General features: G+C 48.3%; 1 protein-coding gene across 1 annotated transcript in view; it reads left to right on the top strand.

Annotated features, from left to right (window-relative positions):
- Positions 1 to 6,173, top strand: part of SLC16A2 (solute carrier family 16 member 2) — a 100,893-nt gene extending 94,720 nt beyond the window's left edge. The window contains exon 6 of the mRNA XM_074208619.1: positions 14 to 6,173. Within this exon, the coding sequence (XP_074064720.1) occupies positions 14 to 234 (221 nt within the window). The 3' untranslated portion in view covers positions 235 to 6,173. The remainder of the gene's footprint in view (positions 1 to 13) is intronic.
- Positions 6,174 to 17,515: the final 11,342 nt, after the last annotated feature.

Raw genomic sequence — 17,515 nt, forward strand, 5'->3', positions numbered from 1 at the left:
GTGGATCTTGCAGGTCTCCTCTACAACTGTTTTGAGAACTACCACGTGGCCTTCTACTTTGCCGGTGTGCCCCCCATCATCGGAGGCATCATCCTCTTCTTTGTCCCACTGTTTCATCGGAAAATGCCCAAGAAGCAGGAGATGGACTCCAGCAAGGACAAGATGCTTGCCTCAGACACCATCATGAATGGAGAGCTACTGCCCGGGGCCCCTGCCACAGAGGCTCACATCTAACCTCCTGTCCTGTTGCTACCTCCCCTTGGCATTTGCCCTCTGGTCTCCAGTCCCTCTCCTGTGACCCGGCCACAGGCATTTCCTGTACCCCTTCAGGTGCTCCGTGTCCCTTAGACAGTCCTCCCCATTCAACGCCTTGTTCTTTTCCAGCGCCACGAGATGGAAATCATCTATGGTGCTTTGCTCTTGCCTTTTGGACTCTCCCCAGGGTTTTTCTAATTTCTCCCTGAGGTCAGAGAGGTGTTAGAACATTCTGACCCCAGTTTGGAGGCCAAGAGTGGAAATTACCCTTTGATCCCAGGAGCCTTTGGGGCACATCCAGGGCCCCCAGTGCTGACAAGTCAAATCAGCCACACTGTCCATCTATCTTTGGGAGTAGTGGGGAGGAGGCAAATTCAATTGTCATTGAATACTTAGGGTATCCCATGATCCTGAGTGCCACCTCTCATCAAGCTATTGGGAGTCCCTTCTAAGTGGTTCTGCCCACAGCATTGGGAGAGCTTGGATGGCTGGCTAGCTCGCTCTCTTTCTGTCCCCTTTCCCTCGGAGGCTCTGGCTTCTTCCTTCTATTACTCCACTTTTCCCCACCCTTCTTCCTCTGTTTCTTCTTGTTACAGGGGGCTGGGACAGAGGAATGATCCAGCCAACTAAAAAGCATCTCTTAAAAGTCAGAAACCATGCTAGGTGCTAGGCCTTAAAGGTACGGGGTGGGCCATCCTGCTCTGCCCTGTCTCACCCCATCCCACCCCACCAGCACCAAATCCACTCAGTGGCACCCATGGTTCTGTATGGACCAAGATTAGCCACAATCCCTTTGGTTGTTTTCCCCTTACACAGAATGGGGTGGGAGGGTGGGGTGGCAGGGTTTGGCCTTCCTTGTATCTCTGAGATTTTATATAGTTCTAAATCTTTGAATTCCTCAAACCACATTTTCCAGGGGTGAGAATGGGGTGAGCTGGGGACAGGCATTGTTTCTACTCTCTGACTGTGGATCCTCACAGACCCTTTGGATCCCACAGTTTGATCTGAAGTGGGGAGGGGCAGGGGGAGAGGACAGTCTTCTGGGAAGACCTCCTCTGCCTCTCTTCTCCAGCTCAACGATGCTTGGACCTGGTGGGGACCCATCACCTGCTGCCCTTGGGGTGCTCAGCAAGTGAGGGGAGCCTAGCTGTTCCAAACTGTTTCACATTGGCCTTCACAAGGGGAACACAGGCCTAGGCCTCTGCTATCCTTATTCAGAAACAGGCGATGCTGTGGCCATCATTTATTTCATCCCCTGGCTGGACCCATTCCGTAAACATGAAGAGGGAAATCTAGAGTTAATTGAGATCATTGCCAAGGAGACAATTGAACTTCTGTAATCTAAGTTGACCTCAGAACTCTGCCTCGGGTCCTCTTACTTTCTCCTTTTGGTTCTACAAGAAGACCTGTGGGCATAGTTGACTGAACTCCATTAAGAATCCCCAATCTAAACCCATGGTCATTTGTCAGCTAATCCAACCATGGACAAGTCCCTTTACAAGAGTTTCCTCTTGTAAAAAGGGGACATGGAACCAGATGAACTCATGGAGTGTTTCTCAGCCCTGTCTAGGCCTCAGTCTTCTGGGGAAAAGACTTCCCATTGGCCTAGCCACCTGTAAGGGAGATGGGCGGGAGACTCCTTTTGTTCTACCCTTCGGTTGTTTAGGGGGACATTCATTTGGCTCCATCTTGGCCCCACTGCCACCCTGGGGCTCTCTGGGCCGCTTCTCTTAGGAGGTGGAAGAAGGGAGCTGGCATTTCCCCAGCAGCAAGGGGCACCCAGGCGGGAGGTTGACCCTAGCTAATGCAGGCACAAAAGCTGCCAGGAATAGACAGCTCTGGCCCAGGCCTCTCTCTGTGAAGCAGATGCCAGCTTCTTGCCTCTGCCCGGGTCCTGGGCAGCAGCCCCTGGTCGGAGAACAAAGGGAACCATCAGGGCCACTTGAAGACTTGCTCATTAGGCTTGGAACACCATGCCAAGGCCCCTTCCAGACCTCTCTCCATTTGGGCCTCTGGCCTCTGGCTTTGTATCTTAATGTGTGTGTCTCTGTGTCCCCACGCTGGCTGGTGCTCTGAGACATCATTAGTGTGGCAGTGAATGAGGGCCCCTGGGGCCTTTACCCCTTCTGCCCTCTAGGGCCATGAGGGCAGGGAAGGGTCTTGGGGCCCCCCAGTTTTCCTTCTGGCCCCTGGCTTGTCTGAAACAAAACCACTCAACCAAACATGGGAAAGAGACAATCCCACACTGAGGTTGTTTTCCAAACCATGAAGTTTTACTTTACAAACTGGCAGCCAGGAGGGCCTTGGCCAGGACAAGGGTTGGCGCCTAACTTCTTCCCAGTCCAGGGGCCTGGGCCCCTTTGGCTAGGTACCCCCTCCCCCACCCCTTTTCCGGTAGCGTGGTATCATGGAAAGAACACTGGATTTGGAGTCCAAAAAAACTGCCTCTGAATCCCAGCTTTGTCACTGGGTGACCTTTAGAGAATCCCTTCCCCTCTCTAGGCCTCAGTTTTCTCATCTTTAACAGAAGATAATCTCAAAGGTCCCTTTCTAGCTCTAATCTGTAGCAACTGAGACATTCCAGGCCTAAGACCTGTTAGGCCTCATTGACCCTGAAGGGTGGACAGGGAAGGAGCGAGAGAACGAGAGACGGAGGTTTTGTTTTGAATGCTCAGTCTTCCTTCCTGCCAAGGGCATGCCTGGGAAGAAGGCAGACTTCCTGATCCCTATGATACCCAGGAACTTACCCATCAGGGCTCTCTGATCACTCCTAGGCCCAGATTGTCAACCTCCACCTGTCTTACCCTGACCTCTCATCCACAAAAAGGGCTGACCCCCTTGGCCTTTCTGCTGGTCCAACAGTGGCCCAGTTGATGGGAAATGTAGCTCTTGGTCAGTTTCTCCTGTTGCAAGTGGTTGACTAACCTCCCCTTCCTGTCTGGATGAACCCCAGAAGGGCTGAACCCCGTTGCCCAGTATCAGCCAAAGTCACGTGAGGGAAGGGGCCTCTTTGCTTCCCAAATCTGTATGTGCGGCCTGGGTCTTGGGGGAAAGTTGACCATAGAAGCAAGATATTCCTTTTGAGTCTAGTGAGTGGCCAGGATCTCACATGAAGGCTGGACCAGGAGAATGGGTTAGAAGCAGCAGAATGGGTTAGACGTCCCAGGGGCCGTGGAGGGCTAGAGGAATTCCTGAAATGGCCTTTTAGAGCCTCGTTCAGCAGAAAGTCGAAGCCGATCTCACTGCCTGCTGCTCGGGCTGTGGACACTGAAATCCTGGAGGAGTTTGGGACAAATAAACAAATGTGCAAACTTTGCCTTGGTATGTGCACTGGCTCCCAGGGTGCAACAGGCTTGACCCTGTGAACAGCAGGAAGTTTGGCTTTGGGACCAAGGAGGCCACAGTCTTGTTTGAAATCCCCAAATCTGTATTCTCTGCCAGGGCGGAAATTGGAAATGGAGCCGTGCAGGAGGCTGGGTTGGGCTGCTTTGGATTGGATTCTTTCTTCTCAGCTCAAGTGGAAAAAAGTGATTCTTTTCAAAAATGGAAACTTCTGGGGCAGCTACCCTAGCATCATTCCTCTGGCCAGGTAGGGGCGTGAGGGGCCACAAGGTGGTCAGGAGGGTCCTCTCTCCTCCTGCCTAGTGTTGGGATTGAGTAATAGCAAGAGTGGGTCTGAATCTTGGTGCCCCCACAACTGAACCCTGAGGCTCAGCGCCCCCCAATGGCCATTACTTGGAAGGTCCTGAAAAGGGAGGGTCTAAAGAGAGCCCTTCATATGGCTAAAAACAGGGTCCACCTTCAGTTCAGTTAAGAATGTTTTTTAACTTTTTAAAAAAATTTTCAACTAACAAGCAATTATCTTCTCTTTTGCCTCCCCCTCTACCCTCATTGAAAGCTGTTAAGTATGGAATATATTGCCCCCAGATATAGGGAGGGGGTGATGTTTCCAGAAGGATTTGCCAATGGAGGAGTTTTAGGCACTTGGAGGGAGAATGACATGGGGGAGGTAGGCTTTACAACAAACCATAGATCATACCTTGTGTATTACAGCACAGGACAGGGAGTCAGGAGACCTGGGTTTGAATACCATCTCTTCCACTTCCTGGTTATATGACTTTGGGCAAGTCATCTCTGGGCCTCAGTTTCCCCTTCTGCAAGATGGCCACTAAGGTCTGTTTCAGTGCTAACATTTATACTCCCTCCCCACCATGAAGGATTAGCTCTGAAACAGGGGGCTCTGGTTGGGCTGAGGAGATCACCACCATCCCCATCCCTTCTTCCAAGCAGCACAGAGAATAGAGATGAAGTTTATTGAAAGTGGGAGACGCCTCATCTCCCTGCTACCTGTACCTGCTGAGAAAAAAGCAAAGCCTTGGGAGGTTTTTCCAATTCATTTTCCCTGCAGGCTAATGTGGTTTCTTGTCTGACCCTGGTGCCAGACTAATTCTGCCCCCCCCCCCCAGCTCTGCCTGCTAGGGCTCATTACTCAGCCTCAACACCCAACTCCTAGCTACCACCCAAGGTCATAGGCTGCTTCCTGGCCTTCCCCCAATCCCAAGCACTCACCTCCACCCCCACCTTGGCCCTTCACAAGCCCCCAGGCCTCAGTCTGTGTTTGATCACCCCAAATCATTAGATTTCAAAGCTAGCGAATCCCATAATTTTTATGAGCATTTTCTCTCCTCCCTTTCATCTCTGGGAAGGCAGAAGACCTGCCTCCCTCACACGGTAACCTCACTTGGCTGGCTCCATCGAGAACTGTAAGAAAGGTGCCGGCACTCATGGGGTTAAACGGTGCCTTTGGGTTGAGGCTTGGCACCTTAGAAGATAGATCTCTTCTGGCTGGTGGACATCCCTGGGAGGGGGATGAGAGCCCAGATTCTTCTGGGCACGGCTAATCTCTGCATGTCTTGACCCAAGACAGCTTGCAAACCTGCCCGCCCTTGGTCTGCTCACTTCAGCCTCTGGAATTACCAATGGGCTTCCCACTGGTATCATGCTGCTGGCTTCCTAGTCTGACCTTCTCCCATAGCAGGTTGCCTTCTAATGAGGCCCCGGGGTTCCTCCCTGTCTGCTTTTGCTCCAGCAGCAAAGCCTGGCAAGAAAGATGCCAGTGGCCCTAGAAATCCCTCTCTGCCTCTCATCCAACCTGAGGCCGTTGGGCAGGCCCCACTCAGAGGACCACCTGGGCCCCTGCTCGGCTCCCCTAGAATGCCAGCCCGGCCTTCATTTCAGGAAGGGTCAGACCACAGCCTTCCCAACAACAGCCCTCCTGGGCCCTTCATCCTGGGTCATCCCCTCGGAGAGTGAGTTGCCTGCTCTCCCAAGCAGGACTAAATGAGGAAGCTCTCACGTCATTGAGGCAAGGTCTGCCCCATATGCTCTCTCGCCTGGCCTTCCTGGAAACAGCCTTCTGTATCCACATGTATGTTCCTCCTTTTTCTTCGATTCGCTTTTCCAATTTGCTGAGCTTTTCTCTGACATTGTTCGTGAAACTCAACTGCTCACAAATTGACCCCCAGCCAAGAGCTGCCCTTCAGAAGAGTCTGAGATTATATCTGCACCTCTCAAGTATTGTATTAAAAGGTGACAATCCTTCTCCTGGTGCTCTGAACTTTGTGGGGTTCGGGATGGATGACCATGGGGGGGCCAGGGAGCTGCCTCAACTCACCAAGAGTAAAGAGGTCCTGAGTGCAGATCAGGCTCAGGGGGTCATCACCCAGCAGAACAGGCCTAGATGGTGGCAACTATCTAAGGGATTCTCTATCCACCATGGGGGTGGTTGAGGGACATGGGCAACATTTGTCCCTTCTTACAGCTGTTGAGATGGGCTCAGACCCAAGTCACCTGGGCCTGGGAAGAATGGGCGTAGAAGCTGAGGCCCAAGCCTCAAGGGGATATAAATGGAAGAGTTTCGACTCTTTTATCTGGGCCAGGGTCAGGGACCCCTAGCCCAGCCCACCCCACCCCACCCAGCTGCTGGGATGACCATGAGAAAGTCTGTCAGACCACAGCTGCTGAGCAAAGCCTCCTCTCCTTACTAGAGCCAGAATATTCTGAGCTGGAAAGGGCCAATTCCCACCCTCCCTCCATGTTGCCATCCCAACTCCATAGGTTACACAGAAGGGCAGTCACCAAGAATCACAAGAAAATAGCCATAGGACCCAACTCCATTTTTCAGAGAAGGAAAACTGAGGCACACACAGGTGAAGGGACTTGCCCGGGGTCACACAGCTAGGAAGTGTCTGCAGCTGGAATTGAATTCATGTCTTCCTGTCTCCAGACCCAGCTCTCTCTCTCTCTCTCTCTCCACTGCATTAGCTAACTTTTGTTCAAGGTCACATAGCTAGGAAGCAGAGGGGTCATGACTCACTCCTACCCCACCCTGGTCCCCAGCCCCCAGAGTTTTTTTTTTCCTTCCCTATCCCTTAGGGAGATAACATGCTCAAGGTGTCAGACTACACTGCTCTTGGGGGTACATGGTCAGATTCAGTGAGCAGTGAGAAAGACCTATTTGGCTGGTGGAGGAGAGTCATGCTGAGAGCAGGCCCCTCAGCATGCACCTGGTCCCCTCTATGTCTGGGAGTGGCGATGGGAAATCCATATGGCAGAAGGTCCACTGGCCTGGGAGGCAGAAGATAGAGGTGAATGGCCTAGTCCAGTCAATGACTAGGTATACCAACTGGGCCAAAGACAAAAGGGGACGTGCTGGTCATGATGACCTCCAAGGACTCTTCCACATTCTGGGGGCCTGGGCGCTGAGGTGGGAAGGCTCCCAGCCCATCCTTCTCTCGCTGCCACTCCAATTTCAAATACAACCCAAGTCGGCACCTCTCACTCCATGGGTGCCCCCCATCTTGACTTTTATCCCCTCCCCCATTATGTATCACTCCAACATGCTTCCCTACCACTTCCCCATCAGCCTCCACTGGCTTACTACAGATGATACTATTCCTTGGTTGGATCACAGGAACACAGATTCAGAACCAAGAGGGACTTTTGAGGTCATCTGATCTCACCCTGTCACTTTACAGGGGAGGAAACCGAGGCCCACAGTAGTAAAGTCATTGAAGTGGAGCTTTAATTTGAATCCAGGGCCTCTGGCTCCAAATCCAGAGTATCCTTTCCTCTGTACCATCCTGAGTTCTGGCATCCAGGATAGCTGGGGAAAGGCCCATTGAATGGACAGGGAAAGCAGCACCTGCCAAGGGAGGAGGCCTAGCCTAGTCTTCAGGAGATGTGAAAAGAGGGGCAAAACCCCGCAACAGTGAGGCAACAAGGCTGCTGTCACTTCAGGGCAATGCCATCCCATCAAAGTTTGGCATCAAGGGTGGGGTGGAGTGGGGGTGGGCTGACTCTTTGATTCAGCCGCTGAGAGGGAAAACAAGGTAAAGCAGATACTATCACCTGGGTAAGACCCAGCAACCTTTGCCAAAAGATAGCCCCATTCTTTGAATCCTCTTCCAATGGTATGTAACAACCGGTAATATCACCAAGAAGCCAAGGGCTCAGCTACATGGGAGTCATCTCCTTCTCTACCATCTGCTCCCTCCCCCACCAGCTTAGACATATTCTGCTCTCCACGAGTATAAACCATTGCATCTGTTTCCTGTCCAGAGTCCTGTCATTTAGCCTATTCCAGAGGGAGTCAAGATCTCCCACTCCTGAGGAAAATAGCAAGGGAAGAGAGGCCCCAGGATAGGCTCAGGAGGTGCTTGCCAAGCTTTCCTTCCAGGCTCTGAGGCCTCCCACATGAAGCCAGAGGGGAGGGAGCTGTCTTGACAAACCACAGAAATTAGTGGGCCTCTGGGTCAGGTTTAGGCTTGGGAGTGGGTGGTAATAACTGTGGGGAGCAGGAAAGAAGCAAGAACTGTTAGATTCAAGGAAAGGACAAATGGAGGTTCTTTAAGAAAAAAGAAAACTAGGAATTTAAGGAGCTTTCCTTCTGATTGGCTAGCAGCGAGGGTAAGACTTGAGCAAAGAATGTGGGTAGACATAGCTGCAGAAAGGATGCTACATCCAGAACACACCTTGGAAATAAGAGTTCGGGAGAAGGGGACCTCCACCTGGCTTCTGCCAGTGAATGGCACAGGTTTGAGATCCCAGGAGGTCATCTTGTTGGAGACAACTACTGGCCCTCCAGTGGATCTGGGGTTGGAAGGCCCGGAGCACATCTAATGACATGAGGATGAACACAGAGACAAATGCAGAAGGCTTATATTTGGCTGTAAAAAACTCACTTTCACAAGTACAAGATGAGGGAGGTGGCTGCTGGGTAGTGAGCTGGGCCCACTCCTTGGGGATTCTAGAACAGCTCCAAGGACCCTGCCAACACTGACATTCTGGGAGTGTTTACATAATGGCAGCCAGGACAGGGTTGCTTCTGACATGCCCCCTCCACTCTCTCTTTGACAAAAGCCAGACCAAGGAATGGTCATTGCACACAGTAGGTGGTCAATATGAAAGCATGCAACAGAGGGAACAATCTCAGCCTCCATTCTAGGCTGCCATCTTTCCTCTTAGGCGGGCAAACTGAAGCCAGGAATACTCCAGAACTTGTCCATGTCAAAAGAAAAGAGCAGTCAGCTGAACTTGAAGCCAGGTAATACGGCTTTTAATAAAATCCCCACCACCCTGAGCCTCAGTTTCTCCCTCTGAAAAATGAGGAGATTGGATAAGAGCTCTTACCTAGGGTCTGTGAACTTTTTTTTAACTATTGCAGTAACAATTTCTATAGAATGTGTTTCTTTTGTACTCCTCCGTATTTTATTTTGTGCATTGAAAGACACAATTCTGAGAAGAGTTCGGTTGCCTTCACCAGACTGCTCCAGGGATCTGGGGCACTTGACCTAAGTCACTAGATTGGAAGGCGTCCACTCAATTGAGGGAGGGGGTCACTCGATTGGGGGAGGGGCCACTAAATGGGGGAGGGGGCCACTAGATTGGGGGAGAGGGTCACTAGATTGGGGAGGGGGCCACTGGATTGGGGAGGGGCCACTAGATTGGGGGAGGGGCCTCTAGATTGGGGGGAGGGTGCTTCTGGCTCTGATCATTGATGAGGGTATTCCCAGCATCCCCCATGGGGGGGGGGTGCAGCCAGCCAAAGCCTCTGTCCCTGAGAGCCACATCCTCCTTCAACACTGCAGGAATGACGAGAGGGCTAGCCCAAGGCCGAGAGGCTGGGCTTTGGGTGCAGCTGGTGGAAGCTGCTGCTGCAGTAGGGGCTTCTGTGGCTCCATCCCTCCCCCACCCTGGGGTGCTTGCTGGGGGAAGGGCTGACCACTTCCAAGTTGTACACAGGATCCTTTCTAGTTCAGTGGTTCTTTAAACAGCTGTAAGCAGCAGAATCCAAAAGCACTTGGACATCTGCTGACCAAGCTCCCGGGCTTCAAGCAAGCTCACCTTGATTGTCCTCCCCAAGTCAGTTTGGGTCTTCAGTGGCCCTAGGCCAACTGGAAGGGAGCTTCAGGCTAGGGGGCCCAGAGGTGCTGCCAGAACCTCTGACCCAGATTAAAATGTCACTGGCGAGTCACCAAAATACGTCAAAAACCAAACAAAATCCCCAGAACATTACAGTATACAGCTAAGTCAGCAGCGTGTGGGGCCTGCCACGGATCCTTATGTCCAGTTTGTATTTGAGCCGATAAAGCCTCCTTATTTCCAAGAGGAGAAAGAAGCGACTCACCCACGATGACGTGGTTCCCATAGCCAGGTTGCCCAAATCCCACTTCAGTGTTCTTTCTCTACCATGATGTGATCAAAGGTAAGCGTCCTCTCGACAAGGTGGTGACCGCTGAGCAGGGGGGCTCTCTGCAGTGATTGCCCCTTTAGGTTTTGTCAGCTCACTTCTCAGCTTCGACTCCAGGGCCTTCTGGGAATTTGATACTCAAGGTCTAGAAAATGAACCACTGGCTGACTGCCACAGGCTAGATACTGGTGACTGCCACTCCAGTCAAAGGGTCACCAAAGCGTGGGGGGGCCCAAGGGAAGAGGAAAGTGGGGGAGGAGGGAGATGAGGTGATTCGCCAGGTTCCCATCAACATTTTCCTCAACTTTTGTGACTCCCCCCCAACTTGCTTCTTCTCCTTCGGACTAGAAGGGCCTTCATTTGAAGAAATCAGTTTGTGGGGAGTCTCTGCCGAGACATTCACAGGTTTTTCAAAGGCTGCCTTAACAGGCCTCTTTGCCAATTAGCCAGTGTTACTGGCAGGATTATTTTATTTGCACCTGCTATATCTAATTATCTCCCCTACCAGACCTGATTGCGGTTAGGATGAACCAAAAGTGTTGCCATAGTAACAAATCTCCGTTTCATTGATTGGATGCTTCCTGGTTTTTGGTCTCACTTTGGGCCCTCATCAAATGGGGATTATTCAGTTGTCAGACTACAAGCTCTGTCCGGCCTCAGAGGGCCGAAGGGGTCTGCCTTGGGGATTCATTCCTCACAAACCTAGCAGGCTCCCCCTGCTGACCAAGGGAAGTCACGTTTTGAAAGGGTCTCACAGTTCAGGGTACTGATTCCTCAACCCCTGAGGAACAGGGGTGCTGCCTGGTAGAACATCTGACGTCAGGGGATTCCTCTGGCCACTGACTGGCTTCATCCAACTCTCTCGACTGAGTTGTATTTATTAAGCATGAGACCCCAGGTTTCCTTCAGAACCTCCGAAGACACAACTCCAGGGAACACAGCAAGCAGAGAAACAATGGTGGAAAGGAGAGTGGACTGCATTTGGTCCCAAAAGACCTGGGTTCAAATCTCAGCTTACAAGGCAAACTGGGTGTCAGTTTGCTTAGCTATAAAATCAGGATTGGATTGCGGATCTCCGTTAGGGTCCTTCTAACTTGGGGGCACATCGCCTCTATTCCAAGCACTTCTTTTGCAATTTAGCCTGACCTCAAGGTGAACCCACTCCTTTGGGAGGCAAGTAAAACGAGATCTGTGTGAGCACTAGTAGCCAGAGAGGGTTTTTGCTTGGGTAAATCGCTTACAACAGGACTGGACTCAACTGGATGCCTTATTTGCTAAACAATTCTTTATAATAGCCCCCCAAAAAAAGGACTCTTATTGGGTAGATACACACAAACACACACATAGAGAGACACACACAGACGGACACGCAGAAAGAGATATACAGACAGACACACAGACACACACAAGGAGACAGATACACACAGACACAGATACACAAACACAAGGAGAAACAGAGACATACAGACACACACAAGGATACACACAGACATAAGGAGACATACAGAGACATACAGACACATAGACACACACAAGGAAACACACAGACATACAGACGCACACCCAAAAAGACACAGATGGACACACACCCACAAGCAAAGTTAGCACCTGAGACTCCAAAATTACTGTAAGAAGGACAAGATGGGAGAGGTACAACTAGACAGGAGTGTGTCTGAGAAAACTTGGGCAGTTTGAGTGGATTGAAATCTCCACGTGAGTCGACAGGACACATGGGAGCAAAGACGTGCTGCCCAAGACTGGTAGCATGACTGCTCAGAGAACATCTAGAGGACCACAGTCTCATCTGGGCCCATTTTCAGAGGGGAATGAAGAAGCCTTTCTTGCATGCTAAAGGGATGGGCCTTCTGCAAGTGGTAAAAGGGAAGATGACAGCTTGCCATAAGAAATACAACCTAAGAAAACTTAACAGAGTGAAGGGGCTGGCTTGGAAGGTGGTCTTCAAGTCAAGGTCACGTCCATCAAGGAAAAAGTGCTTTCTTCTAATGAGTGTTATGATAAAAGAAGACAGGGCCCAGAGGCCACATAATACCAAAGTGGGGCTCCCCCATTTCTACTACCTGTCAGGAAGCCAGATGATTCAGCTCTCACAGTTCAAAGTACAGCTGTGGGGAAGCCAGACTGAAGACTCAGATGATTTCTAATCATGGGACATAGTACAGAACCAAAATAAGTTTTGATTGAACATACCCAGCCAGTGTGCATCCAGTTTTTTCTTGAAGATGTCAAGTTACAGGGAGCTCATTACCCACCAGAAGTAGGCATTCCACTTCTGGATTGCTTGAGTTGTTAGGAATTATTTCCAGACTTGAAGTCCAGCGCCCAAGAAGTTGACAGTTTTTCAGAGGATTAAAAATGCTCATGTTCCCTCTATGCTTTCTATTCCCCAGGCAAAACAGCCTATGGCACCAATTGAAGGCCTTTCACCATTCTGGTGGTCTGCCTCTGGACTTATTCCAGCTTAATTATGTTCAGTTCTCCCTACTCCTGAACAACACCTTTCATTAATCCTACTGTACTTTTGCTTTCAACTCTCACCTCTGAGTTTTACTACCTATATGACCTTGGATAAGTCATTTAACTTCCTTGGGTCTATTTCCTGAAACTGTATACAGTACAAAGAGCACTAGATTTAGAGTTAGAATACCTGGGTTCAGATCCTAGCTCTATTTACTACCTACAAATGATTACAACTCACTTAATCTCTCTGTGTCTCAGTTTACTATCTTGTAAAATGAAGGTGTAGTTATCTTTTGGGAAATATTACAGTGGGTAGAGTATCAAGCCTGCAGTCAGGAAAACCTGAGTTCAAATTCAGCCTGAGACACTGGCTGTATGACTCTGGACAAGTCACTTTTGGGGGGGGGGGGGTTTGCAGGGCAATGAGGTTAAGTGGCTTGCCCAAGGCCACACAGCTAGTAATTATTAAGTGTCTGAGGCCGGATTTGAACTCAGGTACTCCTGACTCCAGGGCCAGTGCTCTATCCACTGTGCCACCTAGCTGTCCATCTGGGTAAGTCACTTAACCGACATCTGCCTCAATTTTTCTCATCCATAAAATGGGGCCAATAAAATCAGGGTTGTTTCAAGAATAAAGTAAGATCTTTGTAAAGCAATTTGAAAATCATAAAGTGTATGAAAGTTATTATTATTATTATTATTATTATTATTATGGCTTAGATATAACAAAATAGTATGGTACTGTAAGAAATTAACCCAGAGGATTCAGAGAAGCATGAGAAGATTTGTACATCCAGATAAAGAGTGAAGTAAACAGAAGCAAGAAAATAATATACACGATAATGCCAACAACATATATGGAAAGCACCAAAACACTACAAATTGTGATCAAGCCTGACCCCAGATATGAGAAAAAGTACTTCCTTCCTTTTGCCAAGGGGCTTCTCTTCCCCTATGGATTCAGAACCCTTAGAATGTCAAACTCAGTTGCTGTGTTGGTTAACTTGGCTGAATTGCCTTTTCTTCTTTTAAAATTTCCTGTTTTAATTCTTTGCTCCAAAGTATGCTTTCCTGGAGAGAGAAGAGGAGGCTAATGAAAAGGGATATATTGGGGGATTAAAGTTGTTTTTAAAAAACTAAAAAAGTCAGTAAAATTTTAAATGAAAGGATTAGACTTTTCATTTCAGAAGTTCTTAACTTTATAACATGGATCCCTGGGGCAGTCTCATGAAATCTCTGGCCCCTTTCTCATAATAATGTCTTTTAATGTATATAATACACAGGGTTGTAAAGAAAAATCAATTATATTGAAACAATGAACATTCAATTTCTAAAAAAAGAAAATGATGCTCTTATCCAAATTCACAGGTCCCCTGATATCTCTCCACAGATCCCATAGACAGTATGTTAAGAACCCTTGCCTAAATGAGAGCTAAAAGTTTCCTCCCATGACCCAACAATTTTAGGAACTGAATCTTGAATTTATAAGCTCAGTTTAAGTGTGACCTTGGACAAGTCCCTTCTCTTTAAGATTCAGTTTCATCATCTGTAAAATGGGAATAAGAACTGTCCACAGCGGTTGTGGTAACAGTTAAAATGACATCTGTAAAAACGCTTAATAAACGATAAATCCTATATAAAACTAATTATGCAATGAATAACCTCCAAAAATTCAAGAAAATTAATGACTTTTAGAGCTGAGTTTATAGAGTTTATCTAGTCAAACCTCATTTTGTAGAGAAAGGAGACCCAGAGAAGACTTGCATCAAGTCCCATGTTTGAAAATCGTCTCAGTTGTACCTTGAACCCAGATCTCCGATCATCCCTTCACTGGAAGGCATCCTAGGAAAGGTGAAAAGTTGCTATCCCCCTGGTGAGAAAATCCTAGACTTGGAAATGGAAAGGGCCCAGCACTGGGAGTTGGATCTCAGAATCAACAGAATAACCCCCCCTGAAAAAATCGAGTGGGGTGTTTTCTGGGCCTTTTGATCTATTTTCTAGACAACAGTGCCCTCTAGTGAGCGCTGAGAGGAAAGGCAGCCAGCCATGCCATGGGCTAGAGGCTACTTCAGTCCTAAACCTCTACTTTAGCACATGGTTTCCACTTCTTTGGCTGCTCATAGCAACAAAATGTCACATTCTATTTATTTTTTTGGTTTGGGGTTTTGGTTTTTTTAGGTTTTTTCCAAGGCGATGGGGTTAAGTGGCTTGCCCAAGGCCACACAGCCACGTAATTGTTAAGTATCTGAGGTCACATTTGAACTCAGGTCCTCCCTGAGTCCAGGGCTGGTGCTCTATCCACTGCGCCACCTAGCCGCCCAAAATGTCACATTTTAGAATGAATTACAGAAAGATAGCAGAAAAGAAAGGAAGCTTAAGATACACTGAGGCAGGGGCAGCTAGGTGGTGCAGTGAATAAAGCACCGGCCCTGGAGTCAGGAGGACCTGAGTTCAAATCTGACCCTAGACACTTCATAATGACCTGGTTGTGTGGCCTTGGGCAAGCCACTTAAACCCATTGCCTTGTAAAAAAAAAAAAAACTTAAAAAAAAGATACACTGAGGCAGAGAGTAGTGTTTTAAGGGACTACTGAGATTACCTGTATGAATCAAATGTGAAGAACCATGATCAACAAAGAGCAGTGACCACACAACAAATTTGGGGTGAGGGTAGAACTAGAAGTCAGTTCTCCAAACTTATGTAGTTTTCTTGGGATCTGAGCTATTCCCAAGGATACAGGATAGAAATAAAACACTGGACTCTCTCGGGTTTCTAGTGCTAGCCTCAGCAAGCTTTAGTGATATTTGGGTAGGAAATAAAGCCTGAGATCAAAGGTTTGTTTACAGTGGAGAGTAAGTCTGGCAGGTCTAGCCAAATAGGAAGAGTAGCCTCTCAAATTTCCTAATGGGAGCTTGGCATCAATCCAAAGTGGGCAAGGGGTCACAAACTTCCTTGGCCCTGTGGGACAGTGTATTCGGGAGCAGAGTTGTGTTCATCACCAGGTAGGTGCTGACTGGCTGCTAAATAAACCTGCAAGGGAGCTGGAAGCTAAGAGGGCTTTAGTGGGTGGGAATTCACCTACAATAGCACTACTTGCAATGTTGCTGGATCTCCCTATGATTAAGGTGGTGGAGTCCCAAGGTCAGACCCTCGAGGTGCTCTGTGGCCGCACTTCCCATCCTCAAGCAGTGGAGGCCCAGATGTTACAGCCCTGCAAGTGGAAGAGCTTCAGAGTTCGGGTGGCAGCGGTATGGAGCTCCTTGCATCCTCAGCCTTGACCCAGAGGACTTACGCCCAAGAATCCGAGGCCGTACAGTGGAAGGATCACTGGACTGAACCATATTTAGGTTGGAATCCAAGTTCTATTTCATTAACTATTTCATTAGAGATCTTCAGCAAGTCGCTGTTCCTCCAATGAGGATGTCCTTTCACATCTAACACTCTAATGCCTCAAGCTTTCTCAAGTGAGCCAAGGACAAGTCCTAGTGAATACAGTCCTGGATGTGGAGTCAGGAAGGCCTGAGTTTAAATCCTTCCTCAGACACTTACTAGCTGTGGGACCATGGGCAAGTCTCAGTGTCTGTCAGCCTCAGCTTCCTCATCTGTAAAATGGGGTTTTACACATTTTATCCTACCTCCTGGGGTGGTTATAAGAGTCAAATAATACTTTGGAAAGCATTTTGCAAACTTCCAAGTGCTATATAAAGGTTGATTATTATCATTAGGGAGAACTATCTTGTTGGGAACCATCTCCAACTTCATAAAACCACAACCCTATGGTTAATTGCCATCAACACTAACACCTCTCCACACAAAAGGGTCCATTCCCTATTGCTTAGAATAACCAACTACCTCCTCATCCCTCAAATACTCAATTTAAACTGCTTCCTGACCAAACTGTCATTTTATGAATATGAAAACCCTCTTATTTTATCACCAGGAGTGACAAAATCTTACCATCTCAAGTCAGGGATCAGCAACCTATGGGTGTTTTTTTGTTCAGTCACTTTTCAGTTGTTTGATTCTTTGTGACCCCATTTTGAATTTTCTTGGCAAAGATCTCAGGAGTAGTTTGCCATTTCCTTCTCCAGCTCATTTTACAGATGAGGAAGCTGAGGTAAACAAGATGAAATGACTTACCCAAGGTCACCCAGTTAATAAGTGTCTGAGGTTAGATTTTAAACTCGAAGATGAGTCTTCCTGTCCAGGCCTGACACTCGATCTACTGAGCCACTTAAGTGCCCCCAGAAGCTAGGCTGGCTTTCTTCCTTCATCCTGCTGAAGGATGGGACATTTGTCAACAAGCTTACCTAACAGTTAGCATAACCACATGTCAGCTACCTCCCACGTAAAAGGTTTTCGCCAATTCTACAAAGCCTGGATTACCAACTGGGGGAATGGCTAGCAGCCATTCTTAAATCTGGTCAGAAGAGGGCTCTGGATTAGCCTGTTATTATGAGTCACCCTCCCTTCAAAATGTCACAAAACATTTCAATGTTCCCATGGGAAAATCTGCCCTGCATGGGGCTGGGAATATGGACATGGATCCCGGAGATGGAAGTCTCTTCTTAGAACAATATCTTCGGGTTGGTCCTTTCATTGTTTCTCCCTTTCAATTTACCCTTCTGGCCCAGCAGACATGAACCAAGCTGCATGCTGTTGTGTTCATGGACGAACCAAAGTTAGAAAAGACGAGCTTTTGGAACCAAATAGTTATAATGAGGGACAAGTTGTTTGTACTCATCTTATAGGGAAAAATCCTTAGTATCTTAATGTGATTGAAACCTTTTTTGTGTTTTATTTGCTGTGAGGGGGGAAAAAAAGCTGGAAACTGTAAACAAAACTCCTAAAGCTATTTGGGTCTAAATACTCCCTCCCCCACCTCATCTGACCCTGATTTAATTACCAACACCCCTACCTCCCCTGTCAGTCCAAAGTGAACTGAAATTCTATATTTCTTAATTAAGGACCCTCTTCTAAGCATGCTTTAATTTTGGACCATTATTCAATGGTATCATATGACCTTAATAT

The sequence above is a fragment of the Macrotis lagotis genome, chromosome X (genome assembly GCF_037893015.1).
Source record: "Macrotis lagotis isolate mMagLag1 chromosome X, bilby.v1.9.chrom.fasta, whole genome shotgun sequence".
NCBI classification, from domain to species: Eukaryota; Metazoa; Chordata; class Mammalia; order Peramelemorphia; family Peramelidae; genus Macrotis; species Macrotis lagotis.